We start from the raw sequence: 22,835 nt of genomic DNA on the forward strand, positions 1-22,835 counted from the left end.
CACCTGGCCATACATATAAGGCATATAAATGTGTTCAAATGTTCATGAGGCATTGTCATGGTGGGTTGAGTTTCACACAATAACTGAGGGAATATCAAATTACCATCCTGGGGAGCTCTGCCACATATTCTAATGGATCAGCAAGAATCTCCTGAGTATAGGGGCAATGACTAATGAAAGAGGATGGTCCACTGACAGGCTCTTGATATTGATGACTGTGCTTATGAACCTTTACTCTTGAAATTTAAACTTTGCATAGTATTATAGGGTGCCTAAGAGTTGCCTCCTGTGAGCATCCCTGTTGCTCAAATGTGGCCTTTATTTAAGCCAAACTCAACATATAAATATATTACCTTACCCCCAGCATGGGGCATGACTACCAGGGATGAGCCTCCCTGGCACCAAAGGATTATTACCAAGCACCAACTACCAATGCAACTGGAAAAAGACCTTGACCAAAAGGGGGAAAAGATAAAGAAAACTGAGTTTATACGGGTAAGAGACATCAAAGTGTGTCAGGAGGTCACTCTAGAGATAATGCTTATTCATGTTTCAGTAGGATCTCATTGAATGCCAAAGTAGATACTAACCCAAATAGCATGGCATCCAGACACTATAGTCAGGGCAGCTAGTTCAGGAGTTTGGTGCCTTGTCAATGGGCCCTACTTTGAAATTTACACTCCTCAGTGTGACAGAGTTGGACTGAGTTGTTGTTTCCTTATTTGAACTTATAATTAGTACTAGTTGTTATGTGTACATCCAAGAGACTTAAATCTTTGGGCTGCTCATGTGCCAACTGGGCCCTGGATCTCAATGGAATTGCAAGACCATTGTCCATTGGTCTCACCCAGGACAACTAACAAGGTGATGATGGACAACTATAATACCAAGGAATAGAGTCTGTAACTGCAAGTAAGAGGGTCCCATCCACTAGCCTCATGGGGGCTCTAAAGCAGCCAGCTTTCAATTAGAGGCAGAGTGGACATCATAATCCCAGGATCCTCAGGACTGGGGAATGAGCTATGGATTAAAGTAGATTTACAATTTTCTACTATAGAATTATTGTGATTCTAGCAATGGAAGAAATGGTATAATTCAATGTGGAGGCAGTGGCCACTGGAGGTTCTGAGGGCAAGGAGAGGGAAAAACAGGTGTAATATGGGGGCTTTTTAGGGACTTGGGAATTGTCCTCAATGATAGTGGAATGACCAATGAAGGCCATTATATATCTTGCCATAACCTAAAGAATTGGGTTGGAGAGAGTGCAAACTACAATGTAAACTTTAATCAACGCTTAGTGGCAATGCTCCAAAATGTGTTTATCAATTGCAATGAATGTACCTCACTAATGAAAGATGTTAATGTGGGAAACTGTGGGAGGCATGGGGAGAGGGGCATATGGGAATCTTCTATATTTTTATGTGATATTTGTATAATTAAGTATCTTTAAATATATAAATTTATAAATAAATAAATACCCACAGATTGGGTGATTCCCAGACTGGGAGGCTAGAGTTCTAGTCATAGCTTTGCTTTTGACTTTCTATGTGACCTTGGGCAAGTCATTTCCCCTCTTTTGGCCTCATTTGTAAAATAGGGACGATGAAAAATTCTCTATCAATAGTACAGGGTTATTGTGATCATCAAGTGAGAATTTTGAAGAAGGTGCTTTAAGTGTGAAATATTTTGCCAATGTAAAGAGTAACTCTTCTTATTCTTCTCATCCTCCTTCTTCTCTATCAACCCAAACACGTGCCTCCTCTTTCAGCCTATTTTTGTTCTTTCCCTCCCCTTCTTTATTCTCTTTTTTTTTAATTATTTATTTATTTATTTTTTTAAATTACATTATGAAAAATATGAGGTCCCATTCAACCCCACCGCCCCTGCCCCCCACTCCCCCCACAGCAACACTCTCTCCCATCATCATGACACATCCATTGCACCTGGTAAGTTCATCTCTGAGCATCACTGCACCCCATAGTCAATGGTCCACATCATAGCCCAGACTCTCTCACGTTCCATCCAGTGGGCCCTGTACATCAGTTTCAGGAAATATGATATGAATAAGTCTTTATTCTCTCTTAATCATGTCTCAGGCTTACCTGCAGCACTGCACTTGGGCAGAAAGAACACAGGATTTAGAAGCAGACAGATCTGGGTTTGACTCATGGCCTTGCCACTTCCTAGTTGTTAACTGGGAGTTATTAACTCCTTGAGCCTCAGTTTTCTCATCTTTAAAAACGGACACACATAACACCTTCGTCACAAGGTTGTTGCTGGAAGGTGTAGTAGATTGTCTGCAAATATGGCTGTTAACAATTTCTCCCATGTAGCTCCTCCCATCAAGAGGTGGAGTCCACTTCCTCACCTCTTGAATCTGGGCTGGACCTATGAGTTGCTTTGACCAAGAGTGCAGCAAAAGTGATGCTGTAAATCTTGTATTATACTACAAAAGGCATTATAAATTTCATTTTCAACATCTTAGAAACTAGCTGCCAGCTAAGGAAGTCTGACTACTTTACAGGAGAGGCCCAATGGAGAAAGAGAGGTCTTAGAGCATGAAAGACTACAAAAGGGGTAGGGGGAAAGCCAGCCCAAATCTGTTTCAGCCACACCTGCTGAGGTACCAGATACGAGAGTGCAGCCATTTTTTTAAAAATTATTATTAATTTATTTATTTTGTTGACTTTGTAATAATATTACATTAAAAATATATATGTGAGGTCCCATTCAACCCCATCCCCCCACCCCCCCTCTCCCCCCCCAACAACACTCGTTCCCATCATCATGACACATCCATTGGATTTGGTAAGTACATCTTTGGGCACCTCTGCACCTCATATACATTGGTTCACATCATGGCCCATACTCTCCTCCATTCCATCCAGTGGGCCCTGTGAGGATTTACAATGTCCGGTGATTACCTCTGAAGCACCATCCAGGGCAGCTCCATGTCCCAAAGACGCCTCCACCTCTCATCTCTTGCTGCCTTTCCCCATACCCATCAGCCACCATGTCCACTTTTCCCAATGAGAGTGCAGCCATTTTTGATCCTCCAACTGCAGGCAGTTGGCTGAGGAAATAACACATGGAGCAGAAATAAGCTGTTCCCAGGGATTTATGCTCTACTTTCAGAATCATGAGCAAATAAATGGTTGTTTTAAGCCACTAAGTTTTGAGGTGGTTTGTTCCACAGCTATGGATAACTGAAATATTAAGACTTAATAAATCACACTACTGTGATTGGCCCTTCCCATTCAGCAATGTCTCTGACTTGCCTGGTTGGTGGTGTTCAGAGACCAAGACTTGATACCTTGACTACAGGAGAATTGACAGATCTGCCCTCCACTGTGCCAAAGATGCAGAGCAATGATCACTCCTCCCATCCTCTACAGGGATCCACTGAGACCTAGACAGGTTAAAGGATACCCAAGATCACACAGTTGCCCAGAGTGAGCCTCGCCCACTTCAAAAGCAAGCTTAAGACTAAAGAAAACCTGGAGATATAGAATAATACTAGGCAAGACAAATAATGTAAGTTTTGACTGGTTATCCAATCTGTCTGGCCCAAGATTTACAGGAAGAAAATTAATTTATTGAATTCTTACTATGTGTCTGGCACTGCTCACAATAGACCCATCAAGTAGGTACTATTACTATTTTAATTTTCTTGATGAGGACACTGAGGTAAAAGATAAATTTTTGTCAGACATTGAGTTCCCTGGGAAGCACTGGACCAGTTGAGTATACAGGATGTTAACTAGGGAATACTCTTGGGAGCAATACCTGTGGAAGGGAAGAGAAAGAAAGAGAAAGGAATGAGGCAGGATTAGACAGAGGGTGACACTGAGCTGCAGTGCCATCTCAATGGAAACCTCAGCTCACCATATGGGAACCTCTGTAGCTGAGATGGGCCTTTAGAGTTGTTCCCTATTGGGAAAAGGGGCCAGGTCTTTATGTCCCTACATCAGTCATTGGACTCCTAGTACCTGGGTTTTAGTCCATAGTTATTTCAATCACCCCTAATTTCAAACCATTGCAAAAGGGAGAAAAGATTGAAGGAAAAAAATGATCAGGGAAGGAAAGTAGAAAAAAATCAATTTTGGAATCAGACAAATCTGAGTTTAAATCCTGAAACTTCCTCTTACTGCCTGCTTAACTCTGGACAAGTTATTTATCTTTCCTGAGCTTCAGTTTTCCTTTGCTGGAAAATGGCACTAAGTATACTTAGCTTGAAATGGAATACAATCATTCATATAAAGCACACGAATAGGGATATGGCACAGAATAGGTGATGTATAAATAAGTATTATAAAAATTAGATAAATTATATCATAGTATGCCTGGTTCCCTCATAGGTACAGTGGAATAAATAAGAGTGAAGAGCTACCCAGAAGGCTAGCTATCAAGGTTAAATCACATATTTTATATTTCTTGGTACACAATAGGCACTCAGTCAGCATTATTTCAATGAACAAATGTTTATTTAAAAGGATTTGTACAAACATAACACACTTACTTTCAAAAAGTAGAGGAACCTTTTATATTATGAACACGCAGACACTGTGGCAACTTAAAACTGCAATGCAAGAAGGAAAGAAATATAATTCTCCGCATTCCTCAGCCTTGGACTGAAACCTGGGGCTAAAACTTTTCAAAGTCAGCCAGGCCCATCCCTGCCCCTTAAGTCTGAGCATGACTTGACTTTAGTGGAAGGGAGAGGTATGGGTTTTGGGGAGCCCAGCACCTTTTCTTGTGGAAGGGAAGGCACAGCTGCAAGACCACCTGCATAATGGGGTAGCCAACAGCCTTCCTGAGCTTAGGCTGCCTCAGAGAAGAGCAAAGACCCAAGGGAGTAAGAAAGGAATGGTGAGGATATCCACTCACCTGCATGTGTAAAATGATTGGCACCCATTTGAATCCCAACCTACTCCTCTCCGTTGTAATATATCATTTAGCAGATGACACAGTAATGGATTTGAACAAAAGCAACACAAATGCTAATTTGAGGTCCCCTTCAGTCTAGGCAGCCCAAATAGCAGTCCTCAGCCTCAGTGACTGCTGAGTTACTTGTGGGGTGGGTCTGTTTCCCTGATTTCACTGTGGAGAAAGTTTACTACTGATTTGAAAAGACTGGCAGTATAGAAGGAAAGCCCAGCAGATCCCAGGATCACCCAAAATACACCCTGGTGCCTGAAGAACTTTAGTGTATCTGGGGGACTGAAGGAGAGGGGAAGGTGAGAGGGCAGAGCTGTAGAATAACAACAAAGCCTCCCAAATGAATATGAAAAGGAGGACTTGCCCAAGCTACCTCTGGGCCTTGAGGGTGAGATGAGGGTAGGGGTGGGGCAAATATATGCACCAAGCCTTTTGGGAAGTTCAGCTAAGACTGTGGTCCCTACAGAGCCTAAGGCAAAAGTGCAGAGTGCCTCCCACACCCTCCAATCCCACAGCTTCTTAGGACCCAGGACTCAGGCACAAAAGACAGAACTACATCTGGGCATCCTGCCCCTCCCTCAGCTCCAAACAAGGCCAGGGATTTAGATGAGGTGGGAGAGAAGGGACCATCAGACACTGTCATTAGCACCTGAAGCACATCTCTTCTTAAACCATAAATCCCAAGAGCAGAAAGAAATAAGAACGAAATGAGAAAGGAGTCAAGTTGTGCTTCCATCACATTAAATAGGAGACTTGGTGGGGTGGATAAGGGTTGTTTCACATCGAGACATCAATCACTCTGGCCAAAGGGAGGAGTTATGAGCAGCAGAACTCCATGTGCTCTCCCTTTCTTCATTCATCCTGCTTACGTTTTGGCTTTTTGGGGTTCCGGGACCGGCTCTTGGCTTTGCACAGAGGGCATATGGGTGCATTTCGGTGAATTTGCTGGTGACATGACAAGCATGCCTGGAGGGGGCACAGGACAAAGAAAGTTAGTGGTCAGATACTTCTAGGGCATGGCTCAACCTTCTGATCCCCCAGGACCCAGAAAGTAATTGTGGTTTCCCAGTAGGAGGGAGAAGTAATCAGGGAGTGAGACCAACATTGGGATAGCAGTGCTCCTAGGGGAGCCACAGAAGAAGGGAGTGAAATATATAACCCAGATCAGAGCCACAGAAGAAGGGAGTGAAATATATAACCCAGATCAGATCGGGAAAAAATCCAAAATTTGAAAATAAGGCAAAATGAGGACTGCAAAGCTCTGTCTAACAGACCCACCCAAGGATTATTTCTCTAGGACAGGGGTCAGTAAACTTTTTCTGTAAAGGGTGAGATAGTAAATATTTTAGGCTTTGCAGGCCAAATGGTCTCCATCACAATTACTCAGTTCTGCCAGGCATATGTGGAAAAAAAAAGCTGTAGACAATATGTAAATAAATGGGCATAGATGTGGACCAATAAAATTTTATTTAAAAATATGGGTACACCCAGGTTAAACTTGGCCTGCAAGCTGTAGTTGGTAAACCCCTGCTCTAGGGCAATGTAATTTTGTTTGACTATTTACTTTTGATTAAGGACCAGATTCTGCAACATCATATGTTTACTTCTGTATATTGATAAGCAACAAAGGATTTTTGCCAAGTAGAGATGCAAATGATTTCTATTAGAAAGAAAAGAACCACAAAGGTTATGGTTTTATTGCCCTTTAGGATAGTTCTGTCTAACTTTTTGCAAACTAATTTTGGTATTCCTTTCTTTTCCTAATTATATAAAGATCTGTTCCTCAAATGCTCTTGGGACCTGCTTTGTAATCCTGCTGGTTCTCTCATTAGGCACACATGCTCACTATATAAGAATCACGTTTTTTACTTTTAGAAAATTATACTTTAGTAGGGGTTGCCAATCTCCCTGATTCTACCCCACCCCTGGGATATGGGGCGGCAAAATCTATTGACCCACCACAGCACACACATGCCACCCATTCCTCTGCATCCCAAGCAAAAGCTGTTGTAGGAAGGCCTAAAATAAGGAAATTCAAGTCACCAGACAGAGTTTTCCATGGCCTTGCCTGAGGATACCTTACTTCCTCCACATCCCATACCCAGCTCACTCACCTTCATAGGTGGGGGCTGTTGCCTGAAGGTGGCTGTCTGCCGAGTGTCCTGCTTCCTAGCCACTTGAAGTTGTTGGGCTGCAGCAGCTGCAGCGGCCAAGGACTCAGGGATCGGGGGCTCCTGAGGCTCTGTCTGCCATTCTGCTTTCTGCTTCTCAAAGTAACTTTGGAGATGAGAGACATTGGCTATGTCATTCTGAAATCAAGGAGAACCTTGCCCCTCTTAAGGTTTCCATGGCACAGAATCAAAGATTGGGTTATGGCTCACTATAGAAAATTTCTTTACCCTCCCCAACACAAGGCATGTTTCCCTGAGTACCAGGCCCATTGTCTGTTGGCAAGGGTAATCTTCCTGCTCATTGGTTCTGACAGACCCAGAAGATCAAGAAATCCCAGGGATAGCAGGGGCATTCAGTCTCACCCTCCACTCCATGCTCCAATCCCCTTTGCAGTACTCCTATTTAAGTGTCACAGGACTCTGCTGATATTTATCTAGGAACAGAAAGCTTACCACCTCCACAGGCAGCCTGCTCTACCTTGAGGAAGTAAAAGTGCTTCTTTCTTCTGAGCTGAATTCTGTCTCTCTGTAAGGTGGGTCTATTTCATAACTCTGAGGTCATAAGATGAACTTCCAGGCTAGCCCTTAGAAACCATGAAAGCTCACCTTTTTGTGTTCTCAAAGGTTACCGGACACCCCTTCTAGATCTTGACTTGGGGAGTGACATCTTAAGAGTAATAGGCATAGTCTGGGATCACCAAAATCACACAAAGAATTGTTGAAACCATCTAGTAATTCTAGTCTAATCATCCTTTTTCTGGTAGAATGGCCCAACACAGATTCTTGCCCAAGGTCATGCAATGAGTCAGCCACTGAGAAGTCTGGGGCTAGGACCATGTTCCTTGAATTTCAGATGAAGCTTTGTGTGTTTATGCATGCCGAATGAATATTTGTGTATGTGTAACAGGAGGAAGGGGCAGGCAGCTTACTCTAAAGAGAGTTTCTCCTCCTCCTCACACAAATCAGGGAGCCTCTGCAGGCCCAGGGTCATGCGCAGGGCATCCACATGCTCCTTCAGTGGCTTATACTCATCATGCAGCCGCCGGGTAGATTCTAGCAGCTTATTCAGGTCGTTCTCAGACTGTTTGATGGTGTTTTCCATCTGGAACATAGAGTGGGGTGGGCAGAGATACAAGACTCCATGGTTCTCAGAGAGGCTTTATAGCTGAATGGGTAATAGCACAGGCTCCAGAGCCAGACCAATCCATGGTCAACTCCTGGATTTGCCATGTGCTCTCTGTGTGACGCTGCTCAAGTCTCAGTTTCTTCTTCTGTATAATGGCAATAATAATACAATTTCATTGAAGAGTCAATGAGAAAATTCATATAACACATTCAGTACAGAGCAAAGGCTCAACAAACAGCAGTTATTTAAACATAGCATCTTAGAGTTGGAATGGCCCTTAAAGCCTATTTAGTCTACTTCAACACCATTTTACAGATCAGAGAACTGAAGCTCAGAGAGAAGGTGTTTTCCTAGGGAAATGCATCTTAGTCAAGGGTGAAACCTGGATAAAAACTCAGGGCTTCTGCCTCCCAGGCCAGTGGTCTTTCTCTTAGATCAGTAGTTCTCAAAAATGTGGTCCCCAATAAGCCTCCCTGGCACAGAGGGATTACTACCAATCACTAACTGGTGATGCAACTAGAAAAATACCTTGAACTAGATGCAACTAGAAAAGGGGGAAATGGTAAATATATATCAGTTTATATGGCTAAGAGTCCTCAAAATGAGTTAGGAGATCATCAGAGGGGTCACACTTACGCACGCCTCAGTACCTGGCATCCCAGAGACAGCTGAAGTAGATATAACCCCAGGTACTAGTGCTCCTGAGGGCTACAGAGACACACAGGTTCTATGATCATGGCAGTTGGCTCTGGAGTTCAGTGCCTTGTCAGTGGGCCTTATTTGGGGATCTGTGTTCCTGAGTGTGATGGAGTTGGACTCAGATGTGACCTTTCTACACATGCCTCTTCTGTTCCCTTTACTGTACCTGTGGTTGGTGCTGGGGTTGGTGGATACCCAAGAGACTTCAATCTCTGGACTGGCCATGTGCCAGCTGGGCCCTGAGCCTCGGCAGAGTTACAGCTCCTACTCTCCAGTTTGTTGGACTTGCACAGGTCGGCTAACAGGGAAGTGAAGATGGTCAACCACCACACCAGGGAACTAAGAGTGCCTACAACTCCAAGCAGGATAATCACATCCATCAACCATTTGGGATCTAAGCCCACTCACAATATAGAAGTGGAGTGGATGTCACCAACACAGCAACCACAGGATGGAGGAATAAAATATAAGTTAGAGTGAAGTTACTGGTATTCTACTATAGAACTATTGCGACTAGTAATGGAAGAAACTGCAGCATTGATCTGGAGAAAGTGGCCATGGTAGTTGCTGAGGGCAGGGAGAAGGAAGAAGAGAGATGTGGGGGCATTTTGGGGACTTGGAGTTGTTCTAAATGATATTGCAGGAACTGACACTGGATATTATATATCTTGCCATAACCCACTGAATGTACTGGGGGAGAGTGTAAACTACAATGCAAACTATTATGCATGTGGTGCAGCAGTACTCCAAAATGTATTCACCAAATGCAATGAATGTGCCACACTGATGAAAGAGGTTGTTGATGTGGGAGGAGTGGGGGGCGTGGGGGGTGAGGTATGTGGGAACCTCATATTTTTTAATGTAACATTTTCTGTGATCTATGTATCTTTTTTTTAAAAAAAGATAATTTAATAAAAAAAAAATGTGGTGCCCACACCATTGGCATCAACACCACCTGGAATATTTTAGGAATGCAAATTCTCAGGCTCTGCCACAGGCATACAAAAATTAGAGACTCTGGGGAGGGGGACTTCATCAATATGTGTTTTAATAGGCCCTCCACAAGGTTCTGATACACACTCAAGTTTGAGATCCACTAGCTTAGCTTTTCATCCCCTCTATGGCAAATATCTTGCTCCTTTTGGCCCTCTATACCTGGTTGGCTGGCAACAAAACTGCCAACTCCTTGTGAGACTCAAGAATTTTACGATCTCTTGTACAGATAATCCCAAGTGCCTAATGCCCAAACCTCACTCATATTTCCCTTAAGAGCCTAGGGCTAGCAATATCAAGGAATGAATATTGCCACAGGAGTTAGTTTTCCAAGAATAGAAACTCAGCTCCTTCAAATGTAATTTTTAAAAAATTCTGATTATCAGAGGCTGTAGGGGCTGGAAAGAACTTTACAAGTCAGCACCTTCACCTTCAACCTCCCTCCTGGTGAAGAAATCATCAATACAGCAGCCAGAGACTTTGTTATTCAGACTGCTTGAATACCCCCAAAAGTGAGGAGTTTATCACCTTAGCAGACAGTTCATTCTCCATGTTTCAAGAGTCTCCAAAGGAGAGACTCTAATGAGGGATCTTCACTATGGTAGGCAGGCTGAAACTGTTTGGCCTGGTAGGAAGCTTTAGAGTCCTTTAAGCTTATACTCCAGAGGTTGCTACCTGCTTTGCTTTCCCCCAGGGCTAGCTCTTATTCTCAAACTCCGTGAAGGAAGAGTACATAAAGACTGAAAAGGGCCTTTAGAGTTTTTACTGAGTCGCTCTCATCATGCAGAGAAGGAAACTGAGGCCCAGAGACCAAAAGAGACTTGTTCAGTAATACACAGTCAGTTAGTGACAGAGCCAGAGTTGGAACTCAGAACTCCTGCCTCCGTGCACCACCACCTGCTCCCTGCTTTCCCTGCTTGGCCACAGCCACTTCTCAAGGAAAGGCCACAGCACTCACTACAGCTACTTCTCCAAGGTGCCCTGAGGTATGCGCTAACCAGATAATCACATACCACATTGATGTCAGCATGGATCAGTCGAAGTTCCTCCACATGAGCCATCTTCTCCTGTAACAGGAGGTCCATCTCCTGCTTGTATTCTTTCAGGTGCCTCTCTTCTGACTCAAGGGCCTCAAACTCAGCCTTCAAACGGGACTTGATTTTTTCCATCTGCAAGGTCTTGTTTCTATAATTCCCAAGAAGCAGGAAACAAGTCAATAGTAGAAAGAAATAAAATGGGAATGAAGTGTGGAGTTAAGGCCTAAGCTAGGACCATCTTTCCAAGCCTCCTTGCCTCCATGCAGAGTCGACCTAAAGTCATCCCCAAAAGTTTGTATATGCTTTAAGACAAAGCCTCAGTAAGTTGCAAATGGGTATTATTTTGCCCCCTTATGAGGCATTTGTTACGTGGGATATGTTTTAGTTGTGTCACACTGATTCAAGGAATAGCACTACTGGCATTTAGTGGATATGGGCCAAGGACGCTAAATGGCCTGTCAATGTACAGGAAATTTCCTCACCGCAAAGAATTCCAACCATAGATGCCAGTAAACTTTCTGCAATGAGTGAAATGTGTATCTGTAGCTACTATTGAGCACTTGAAATGTGACTGAGGAACAGAAATTTTAGTTTTATTTCATTTTAATTAGTTGATCTTTCAATTTAAATAGCCATACGTGGCTAATGGCTCCTATATTGGACAGTGCAGCTCTGGAGGGTCCACTCATTAGTTCCAGAGGAGGAAGAGGAATGAAATAAGTACAGTTCATTTCTTTTTCTTTTTTTTGGAAACACAAAAACCTGTTTCTGGTTTTTAAATTCCTATTTCACATCCTTTGGCTCAGTAATCCTATACCTGGGAATCGATTCTAAGGCAATAAAATTCAATAAAGCAAATAGTTAAAACACAGAGATGTGCTTTCTGGGTTAGGCATGATTAGAATATTTGGCAGCCATTAAAAGGGATCATTATGAAGACTTGTGACATGGAAACAGTATACACACTAGGATTGCAACAAGTTCAATGACTAAACAAGGAAAGAAACTGGCAGGAGTATGGTTTACAGGGCCTTTAAGGCCTTTTGAGGCCTACCCATGGGAAAGGATCCAAACCCTGGAAGAAGGTTCCTTTAGGGCACACTGCTGTCCTCCCAAGGGCTACTAGGTAGCAGCCCCTTTCTCAGATATGACATCTCTTTTCTTTTTGCCTCAGTAACTGTCTTCCCCCCACACTAGCCCATCCCTCATATGCTCTAGCTCCTGCCTAAAGAGGTGGCCTGTGATGGCGCAGGACCACAGAAAGAATTGTGTTAAATGGGTTAGATGATGGAAGGTTTTTTCTATATTTAATTTTTTTCTTTTCATGTTATTATATTGCTTTCACTTTTAATAAGGGTAAAAAGAAGATTAATATTATCTCCTTTGTAGAACAGGAAAATGAGGTTCAGTGTAGTAACTTTCCAAGGACCACAGAGATAGTAAATGGGGAATTGAGATTTGAACTCAGGGATCACTTAAACTAAAACCTACACACCACCTACCCCAGCACATTGCCTCTGAGAGGGGTTACTAGGCTGAAAAATAAAATAAAAAACACTAAGGGTTCTTAGTATAACTGGTTAATTGTCTTGCAGAAGGATAATACTGATTTGTATTGGTCAATTGTTTATTTATTTAGAGCCCCTCCTATCTAGATTTCTATTCTTCTCCTTGGTTATATGCAGAGCAATCTGAACTTTGCCTACCCTTATCCCCTTTTAAAGATGGAAAAACTGAGATTCAGAATGGTCTCACCCAAAGTCATTCAGCCAGTTAGGGACAGTATTGGGTCATGCCCATTTCTACAGGTAGCATCCTTTCATGAAAGGAGCATGGGCTTTGCATTCAGACATTAGTAAAAATCCTGGTTCTGCAGCCTGAACTAGATATTTGCCTTTGGACAATACTAATAACAGCTACATTGATATTTTCAGCTATACTTATTGAGCATGTACTATGTGCTAATTTACAAAGAATTTAAATATGTTTTCATTTAATAAATATTCACTGAGCACCTATCATATGTCAAGTATATACATGACAGAGCAGATAAAAGGATGAAGAGGAAGCTTCATCTAACAAGGAATACAGATTGTGAACACATGGTTACATGGAAAACCACATGATGATAGTAGAAAGAAAATGCAGAATGCAATGGAAGGACACAAAAAAGGGACCTAACATAGTCTGACATACATTATAGTCAAGTGGGTACACAGGGGAAGCTTCACTAAGAACCTGAGGATGTGACATCTAAGCTGAAACCTGGAGAATGAGTAAGAGTTAGCTGGTGAGTATAGGTGAGCACAAAGAAGAGTAGTCCAGGCAGAACAGAATGAGCAATGGCCCTGGTACAGAAAAGAATGTGGCATCTTAGAGGAACTGAATGAAGGCCAGTGCAGCTGGAGCATCTACTGCAAGGCAGAGAGGGGTCTGAGATGAAACTAGGGAAGTTAGAAGGGGACAGAAAACAGCTTGAAGATCAGAATGAGGAGTCTGGACTTTTATCCTCAGGGAAGATGAATCATTGTAGAGATTAAGGCAGCAGGAGAGTGACAATCTGGTCATCTAATTTCACTTCTCTCAACCTTGACTTTCTCATTGGTAGCATGGGAATAGCACCTACTTTACAGATTATGTGGTTAGGATTAAATGAGCTAAGTCATATAAAGTCCCTAAGCAGAGTGTGTGGCATGTGGTGGGAAGTCAACAAATGAAAGCATGCTACCTTCCCCACTGTGCCTAGGTTCTCTCCCAGAGTTATCTCCCTTACCACAGTTAACTGAACTTTGTTGTAAACAGCCTACAGTGACGAGGGTGTGTATGTGTGTATGTGTGTGCATGTGTATACATGTATAGTGTGAGTTGTCAGGTATATCACTGCTTGCTAAGATTAAAATAACCATCACAAGTATAAGTCACCATACCTCATAATGTCCAGATAAATAATGACATTTTCTGGGGCTGAGTTGAACCTTTCTAATTTTTAATCAATTCAATTAAGATGGTAGTAGCCATCACCAAATGAAATCAGAGGTGAGAGGTCTCTCCCACTGATTACTTCACAGAAATCAGCATAGTATATCTTTCCCTGCTTGGATGAGTGCCTTTTATCTGCTGCTGCATTCATGCCTACATCTGCTTAAAGAACTCCATGTGTGGGGTAGACACTGCAGTTCCAGAATAAATCAAAATAAGCCAAAAGTTTTTCACCTGGTAGGGTCACAGTCAAGTGCTGCCTAGACTTGGAAAATCAAAGGTACAAAGTCTTCCTCAAAACACCACTGGCATTTCTCCTCCCTGGGGAGGAAAGCAGTCACCTGCAAAAAGGTAGCCTCATCCTTTGGGTATGAGGGCCAAGGTAGCCAGCTGTAACATCTACCTCCATGAATGATAATTTGGAGCCTCTGGCAATTGCCCACTATGACAAGAAATAACAAGGACCAGAGACACTGACTAAAAGGAAGAAGGACCAAGACTCTTGGTTAGTGGAGGGAAGCAGTGTTACAAAGATGAGTTATAGAATTAGCCTCTGTTTGCTACTGCTATTTCAAAAATCAGCTTTTACTGGGGGGACCTGACCCATGATTTACAAAAAGGACAGCAGTCTTTGACAGTGCCTAAGTTGCCTCTCAGCAGTAGTGTACCAAGAGCAGGGAAGTGGAGCCAGTCCATCCTGGGCACAGGCAATAAAGGGGTATAATGTCTTCAGATAATTAAAAAATAATAAATTTATTTGGTAGTTCCTCAAAAGTTTAAACAAAAAACTACCATGTGATCCAGAAATGCTACTTTTATGTATCTACCCAAAAGAATCAAAACCACTGGTTCAAAAAGATACTTGTATATCAATGTTCATAGTAGCATTATGTACAATAGCAAAAAGGGGAAAACAACGCAAGTGTCCATCAACAGATGAATGGATAAACAAAATGATGTACATCCACACAGTGAAATAATATGCAGCCAGAAAAAGGAATGAAGTTCTGATACCTACTAAAACATGGACAAACCTTGAAAACATTATGTTGACTGAAATAAGTCAGACAAAAAAGACAAATATTGTATGGCTCCACCTATACAAAATATCTAGAATAAGCAAATTCAATAGACGTAGAAAGTAGATTGGAGGTGATCAAATGCTGGAGTGGGAAGCAGAATGGGTAGCTAAACTGATACAGAGCTTCAGTTTGCAGTGATGAAAAATTTTTGATAATGGATATTAGTGATGGTTATATAACAGTATGACTGTAATTAATTGATGTGTGTAGATAAAATGGTTAAAATGACAAAGTTTAACTTATATATATTTTATCACAATAAAAATTTTAAAAAACTAATAGAACCAACTAAAAGTTGGTTTCCTCTTTATTATCACCATACACTGGCAATTCTAAATAATGTTCACTGGGGTGGATCACTTTCCCTACTTTATAGGCCACAAACTCTCAAGGGACAGGATTTAGGCTGCAGTATTTTCAACCTACTGCCTGAGACCTTTTGTGGTTTACTGCCATGGATGGAAAATAATGCAAGCACCTCAGCAAGCATTCAAATCCTTACATCCCAGAATCAGCCTTCAGCTTTATGTATACCTCCCCTTACTCCATCATAACATAATCTCCATCATCACACCCTCCCACCCATGTGCTTTGTTCAGTTTCCTCTGTCTGGAAGCCATTCCACATCCTGTCCCCATCCCCACCATACCTGCATTTCTTAAACCCTATCCATCCTTCTCCAAGGCTCAGTTTGAAGGCCATTGACCTTAGATCTCAGCTGCAGCATGACTGAATAAATTAATCTGTCTCTGTTCTCTGTTGATTTTTACTCATCGTCCACTGTTCTGTAGGCAGCATTTTGCAATCTGATGTGGGTTACCATCCTTTGAGTTCATAAGTCTCCCTTTCTAGACCATGGATTCCTTCAGGACAGGGTCAGTGTCATACTTAACTAAGGACTGTTCATCCCCAAGCTCCAGGTAAGCAAAGGGCAGAGAGTAAACTGAATAGAAGATGGCAGCAAACTATATACTATGGCAAGGTGTTTGAAAATACTCTAGGAACTAGTCATGCAAACTTACCAATTCAACTGGGTCTTCATGAGAGCTGGAAACCTCATGGATAGAGGAATGCCAGAAGCCCTCCATATCTTCTCACTCTCTCTGCCTTTGCCTCCACCTTTATAGTGTAGTTAAGATGTCCTTATTGCCAGAAATGCCCCCACAGATCCCTGCATCTCCTAAGATCTGGGACAATGGGATCAGTCAAGGCTGAATTATGAGCTGCTCCTTCCCTCCCCACCCTGTCAACTTCTCCCCCACACTCCAGAGAAGCAAACAGTATACACCATTTTCTCTTAAGTAGTAGCCAGTCAGCTTCACAAAAGCCTTTTCTATTTTAACTGAGTTCTGGTGGCTTTATGCAGACCTTTGCCCTCTTGTTGTGCTATCCCTGGTCAGACTTTGGAACATGTTGTCTTCCAGGACTGATAGCTAATTGCTCTAAAAGAATTGGAGCCTGTAGCTGGACCCAAGCTCCACATATTTTGCTCAGAAATCCTCTTTCTCATTTCCAAATCCTCATCAAAACATCCACAGACCCCTGAAAGAGGACATGATCATGGAAAAGCTGTGCATGGATCCTGGTCACTATGCCAGGTCCAAGGATCTGCATGTGAGGACTAAGCTTCATGTCTGGCTTTATTTTTTTAACTTTTTATCTGTAATAATTATAGATTCACAGGTAGTTGTAAAGACAGTATGAAGGTTCCATATACCCCTTCACCCAGTTTCCCCAACAGTTATTGTATTATAATTTTAATACAATGACAAAACCAAGAAATTGACATTGCAATAATCCATAGTTTTACTCAGATTTCATCATACTCACCTCCTTCCTCATTCCCTTCCCATCCCTAACTCCTGGCAACCACTAATCTGTTATCTATCTCTATAATTTTGTCATTTCAAGCATGTTATATAAATAGAATCATACAAAAAGTAACCATTTAGAATTGTTATCACAAAGTGAAATTCCCATGAGATCCATCCAAATTGTAGTATATCAAGTTTGTTCCCTTTTATTACTGAATAGTATTTTATGGTATAGCTGTACTACAGTTGGTTTAAACATTCACTCACTGAAGAACATCTGGGATGATTCCAGAGTGTTGGTTATTAAGAATCAAGCAACTTGAATATTCATGTACAAGTATTTGTGTGATAATAAGTTTTCATTTCTCTTGGATAAATGACCAAGAGAACAAATGGATCATATGGTAATTGCATGCTTCGTTTTTAAAGAAACTAACAAACTGTTTTCCAGACTAGCTGTACCATTTTTAACACCCTACCAGCAATGTATGAGTGATCCAGTTTCTACATAACTTAGTCAGACATTATTTTTTAAAGATATTTAGATTACATAAATGATACACTAAAAATGTAGAGGATTCACATATGCCCCATTCCCTAGTGACACCTCATTGTGACCTTAATTTGAATTTCCTGACTGGCTAGTGTGATGGTTAGGCTATTGTGTTGACTCGGCCAGGTAACTGGATCCAGTTGTTTGGTCAAGCAAGCACTGGGCTAACTATAATACAAAGGCATTTATGGACTTTAGTCACCATTGACTTTACTGCAGTGGTAAAATCATAGATAGCTGGTTATAATTACATCAACCAGGGAGATTGCCATCAGCAGTGAGTGATCTTAACCCAATCAGTTGAATCCCTTAAAAGGGGAAGTGATTCCAGCATTAAGAGAGAATTTCCCAGCTCTTCTTTGGACAGCCACCATCTCCCAGAATTCATCAAGAATCTTCATTGGGCTTTCATCAGAGCTCCTGGTTACAGCCTGCCTACAGAACTTGGACTTGTGCATCCCCACAGCTGCATGAGAGACTCTTTAACAAATATCTTATTATCATCAGATATCCTTCGCTGATTCTGTTTTCCTCGAGAACCCTGACTAATACAGCTTGGTACCAGGAGTTGTTCTTGAGGAACAGTCTTAAACATGGGATGTCTGAGGTGGTTTTGGGAATTTTGCAATTGTCTTTCTACTCTAAATGAAATCAAGGGTACTGATGTCTCCCTTTGCAATAATGAAGAGGCTGCTAACAGTCCATGGTACAAGTTGGCAATCAAGATCCGCAAAATAGCATCACTGGATTCCCCTACTTCCATGCTTGTATCAAGGATCTGGGTGAGAGTGTTTTCAACACCTTAACAGAGTTTTGTGGAGTCAAATGGTATTATGATGTTGGATGGTTCCTCCTAGATACTCTGGATATTGTTACCAAAGAGAGAAATGAGTTAAATGTTTTGATTTTGAAACTTAAATGCTGAATGGATGATGTGAAAGTCTCTAATTATGCTCTGAAAGAAAATCTTGCTCCTGTAGCTACAGGCTCGAAATATCTGAGACCCAAACTCAGATTCTCATTGTTCGAGTAGCAGAGTTACAAAGGAAACTAAAATCTCAACCCCACGGGGTTTCTTCAGTTAAGGTGAAGGGATTGATTTTAAAAAGGTGGAATCCAGAGAAGTGGGATGGAGACATACGGGATGATGATGATATTGATGGAGAAATTGGAACGCTGAATTCTGCTGAGACTTTGCCAGATAAGCTTGCCCTGGCCTGCCTTGTCCAGGCCACACCTTGTCAACCTTGTATCATCCAGCCTCCAGCCTGCCCCAGGGAATCTGAAACAACTTCCAGCCTGAGGTGGGTACCAGTCAAACTGAAGCCTGCCATGCCCAGCCTCTGGTCTACCCCAGGGAGTCTGGACCTCCTCCCTGACCTGAGGCACATACAAGTCAAACTCCAGCATGCACTGTCAAGCTTCCAGTGTGTCCTGAGGAAACTGCCTTCCAACCCCTGCCTGAAGAGATTAATCCAGTCTCACCAGAAGACAGTGCAAGGTAATGCCCTGAAGCCAGTAGCTTGCAAGGCATTTCTAATCCTTCTCCTTACCCACCACCACCTCTGTAGTCTTTGAGTCCTATTACTAGAATAAAATCACAACAAGCAACCAAAGGTGAAATACAAAGCATGATCCATGAGGAAGTAAGGTATACTCTGAAAGAACTGCATGAGTTTTCCAATTTATATAGACAGAAATCAGGAGAATGTGTGTGGGAATGGATATTAAAGGTGTGGGATAACGGTGGAAGGAATATAAAGTTTGATCAGGCTGAATTTATTGATATGAGCCCACTAAGCAGAAATTCTGGATTCAACACTCTTAGGTTGAGGGGTTAAAAAGGGTTCTAACCACTTATTTGGGTAGCTAAGTGAAATATGGGACAAAAGATTGCCTAGCATGTCTGAGGTTGAGATGCCCAATTTGCCCTGGTACACAGCAGAAGAGGGAATTCAAAGGCTTAGAGAGATTGGAATGTTAGAATGGATTTACCATTTTAGAGCTGCCTACCCACCCCAGGAATGTCCAGAGGACACACCTTTAACAAGGACTGTGAGGAATGAACTTGTAAGACTAACTCCATCTTCCCTGAAGAGCTCTGTGGTTGCTCTTCTCTGTAGTCTAGATATTGCTATAGGGAGGGCTGTGATGGGATTAGAATCCTTAAACATTATGGGGATGATTGGATGTGGGTCTGGTAAAAATCATGTATCAGCAGTTAATTGCCAAAGTCAAGGTGGGCATGGCTACCACAGTGAAAGCTAGATTCAGAAAAGCACTCAAAACTGTCCGAGTCATGTAGAGTTTGGCACTGGCTAATACATCATGGGGTATCTAGCAGTGAAATAGATGGGCAGTCTACTAAATTTCTTCAGGATCTGTATAAACAGAAGAGTTCTGGGTCGAGTGAATGAAACCCTAACTCAAATTACAGATGCAGAGAATCATGGCCCCTTTATCAATTCCCAGATTTGAGACACTTTACATTCCCAGGGTCCCTTGAATGAGGAGGAGGCCAGGTCTCCTTGGGGAAGGATCCTGTTAAACTGCCCAAAGTTTATACTATTATTCTTCCTCTCACCTTTCCCCAAGGAGATCTATGGCCTTTTAACAGGGTAACCATGCATTGAGGAAAAGGAAATGATGAAACATTTCAGGGATTATTAGACACTGGTGCAGAAGCGACATTAACTCCAGGAGACCCAAAACATCACTGTGATCTACCAGTCAGAGTAGGGGCTTATGGAGGTCAGGTGATAAATGGAGTTTTAGCTCAGGTCTGTCTTACATTTGGTTCAGTGGGTCCTTGGACCCATTGTGTGGTTATTTCCCCAGTTCCAGAATGCATAATTGGAATAGACAAACTCAGTAACTGGCAGAATCCCCACATTCGATCCCTGACTTGTGGAGTGAGGGATACTATGGTTGGAAAGGCCAAGTGGAAACCACTAGAACTGCCCCTACCTAGCAAAATAGTAAACTAAAAGCAATACTGGATTCCTGGTGGGATTGCAGAAATTAGTGCCACCATCAAGGATTTGAGGAATGCAGGGGTGGTGATTCCCACTACATCCTCATTCAGTTCTCCTATTTGGCCTGTACTGAAAAAGATGGATCTTGGAGGATGACAGTAGATTATTGTAAACTTAACCAGGTGGTGACTCCAATTGCAGCTGCTGTCCCAGATATAGTACCATTGCTTGAGCAAATCAACACATGCCTTGGTACCTAATATGCAGCTGTTGATTTGGCAAATGCTTTTTTCTCAATTACTATTAATAAGGACTGCCAGAAACAGTTTGCTTTCAGCTGGCAAGGCCAGCAGTATACTTTACTTTCTTGCCTCAGGGGTATATCAACTCTCTAGTCCTATGTCATCATATTGTCTGTAGGGATTTTGATCGTCTCTCCCTCACATAAGACATCACACTCGTCCATTATATTGATGACATCAAGTTGATAGGACCTAGTGAGCAAGAAGTTGCAAAGACTCTAGATTTATTAGTAAGGCATTTGTGTGAGAGAGGATGGGAGATAAATCCAACTAAAATAAAAGGTCCTTCCACCTCAGTGAAACTTCGAGGTGTCCAGTGGTGTGGGTCATGTCGAGATATTCCTTCTAAAGTGAAGGATAAGTGGTTGTGTCTGGTTCCTCCTACAACCAAAAAAGAGGCACAACGCTTAGTTGGACTCTGGATTTTGGAGACAATACATTCCTCATTTGGGTGTGCTACTCCAGCTTTATTGTGTGACCATAAAAGCTGCTAGTTTTGATTGGGAACTGGAACAAGAAGAGGCTCTTCATCAGGTCCAGGGTGCTGTGCAAGATGCACTACCACTTGGGCCATATGATCTAGCAGATCCAATGGTGGGGAAGTTTCCATGGCAAATAGAGATACTGTCTGGTGCCTTTGGCAAGCCCTCATAGGAGAATCACAATGCAGAACTTTAGGATTTTGGAGCAAAGCCCTGTCCTCCTCTGCAGATAACTACTTCCCTTTTGAGAAACAGCTTTTGGCCTGCTACTGGGTTTTAGTAGAGACTGAACACTTAACCATGAGCCATCAAGTTGCCAGGAGACCTGAGTGGCCTATCATGAGCTGGGTATTGTCTGACCCACCAAACCATAAAGTTGGGTGGGCACAGCAGCACTCCATAATAAAGTGGAAGTGGTATATAGGAGATAGGGCTCAAGTGGGTCCTGAAGGAACAATTAAGTTACAGGAGGAAGTAGCCCAAATGCCCATGGCCACCACCCCTGCCATGTTACCTTCTCTTTCCTGGTCCACAGCTTTGCCTTTTGGGGAGTCCCTTACAATCAGTTGACTAAGGAAGAGAAAACTCGGGCCTGGCTTACAGATGGTTCTGCACAATATGCACATACCACCCAAAAGTGGACATCTGCAGCACTGCAGCCTCATTCTGGAACATCCCTGAAGGACAGTGGTGAGGACAAATCTTTCCTGTGGGCAGAACTTCAAACGGTGTACCTCGTTGTTCATTTTGTTTGGAAGAAGAAATAACCAGAAGTGCATTTGTACACTGATTCATGGGCTGTTACCAATGGTTTGGTTGGATGGTCATGGATTTGGAAGGATCATGACTGGAAAATTGGTGACAAGGAAGTCTGGGGAAGAGGTATGTGGACTGACCTTTTTGAGTAGGCAAAAACATGAAAATTTTTGTGTTCCATGTGAATGCTCACCAGAGGGTAACTTCAGCAGAAGAAGATTTTAATAATCAAGTGGATAAGATGACCCGCTCTGTAGCTAAAGCTCAGCCTCTTTCCCCATCCACTCCTGTCATTGCCCAGTGGTCTCATGAATAAAGTGGCCATGAAGGTAGGGATGGAGGTTATGCATGGGCTCAGCAACATGGACTTCCCCTTACCAAGGCTGACTTGGCTACAGCCTTTGCTGAGTGCCCAATCTGCCAGCAGCAGAGACCCTCACTCAGCCCCGAATATGGCACCATTCCTCAAGGTGACCAGCCTGCTACCTAGTAGCAGGTTGACTACCTTGGACCACTTACACCATGGAAGGGGCAGCGATTTGTTTTAAGTGGAATAGACATATACTCTGGATATAGGTTTGCATTTCCTGCATGCAATGCTTCTTCCAAAACTACCAGCTGTGGATTTACTGAATGTCCTATCTACCACCATGGCATTCCACACAGCATTGCTTCCAATCAAGGAACCCATTTCACAGCAATTAATGTGTGGGAATGGGCACATGCCCAAGGAATTCAATGGTCTTACCATGTTCCCCATCACCCTGAAGCAGCTGGATTGATAGAATGGTGGAATGGCCTTTTGAAGACTCAGTTATGGTGCCAACTAAGTGGCAATACATTGCAGGGCTGGGACAATGTTCTCCAGGAGGCTGTGTATGCTTTAAATCAGCGTCCACTTTATGGTGCTGTTTCTCCCATAACAAGG

At 42.5% G+C, this 22,835-nt stretch overlaps 1 protein-coding gene across 2 annotated transcripts in view; it reads right to left on the minus strand.

The window, feature by feature from the left end:
- Positions 1 to 4,462: 4,462 nt before the first annotated feature.
- Positions 4,463 to 22,835, minus strand: part of ZC4H2 (zinc finger C4H2-type containing) — a 129,284-nt gene continuing 110,911 nt past the window's right edge. For both annotated transcript variants that reach the window (XM_012520030.4, XM_004479505.4), the window contains exons 2-5: positions 10,941 to 11,112; positions 8,039 to 8,211; positions 7,053 to 7,215; positions 4,463 to 5,904 (exon numbers count right to left, since the gene is read on the minus strand). In XM_012520030.4, the coding sequence (XP_012375484.1) occupies positions 5,791 to 5,904; positions 7,053 to 7,215; positions 8,039 to 8,211; positions 10,941 to 11,096 (606 nt within the window). In that variant the 5' untranslated portion in view covers positions 11,097 to 11,112 and the 3' untranslated portion in view covers positions 4,463 to 5,790. The remainder of the gene's footprint in view (positions 5,905 to 7,052; positions 7,216 to 8,038; positions 8,212 to 10,940; positions 11,113 to 22,835) is intronic.

This window comes from Dasypus novemcinctus, chromosome X (assembly GCF_030445035.2).
Source record: "Dasypus novemcinctus isolate mDasNov1 chromosome X, mDasNov1.1.hap2, whole genome shotgun sequence".
Lineage (NCBI taxonomy): Eukaryota > Metazoa > Chordata > Mammalia > Cingulata > Dasypodidae > Dasypus > Dasypus novemcinctus.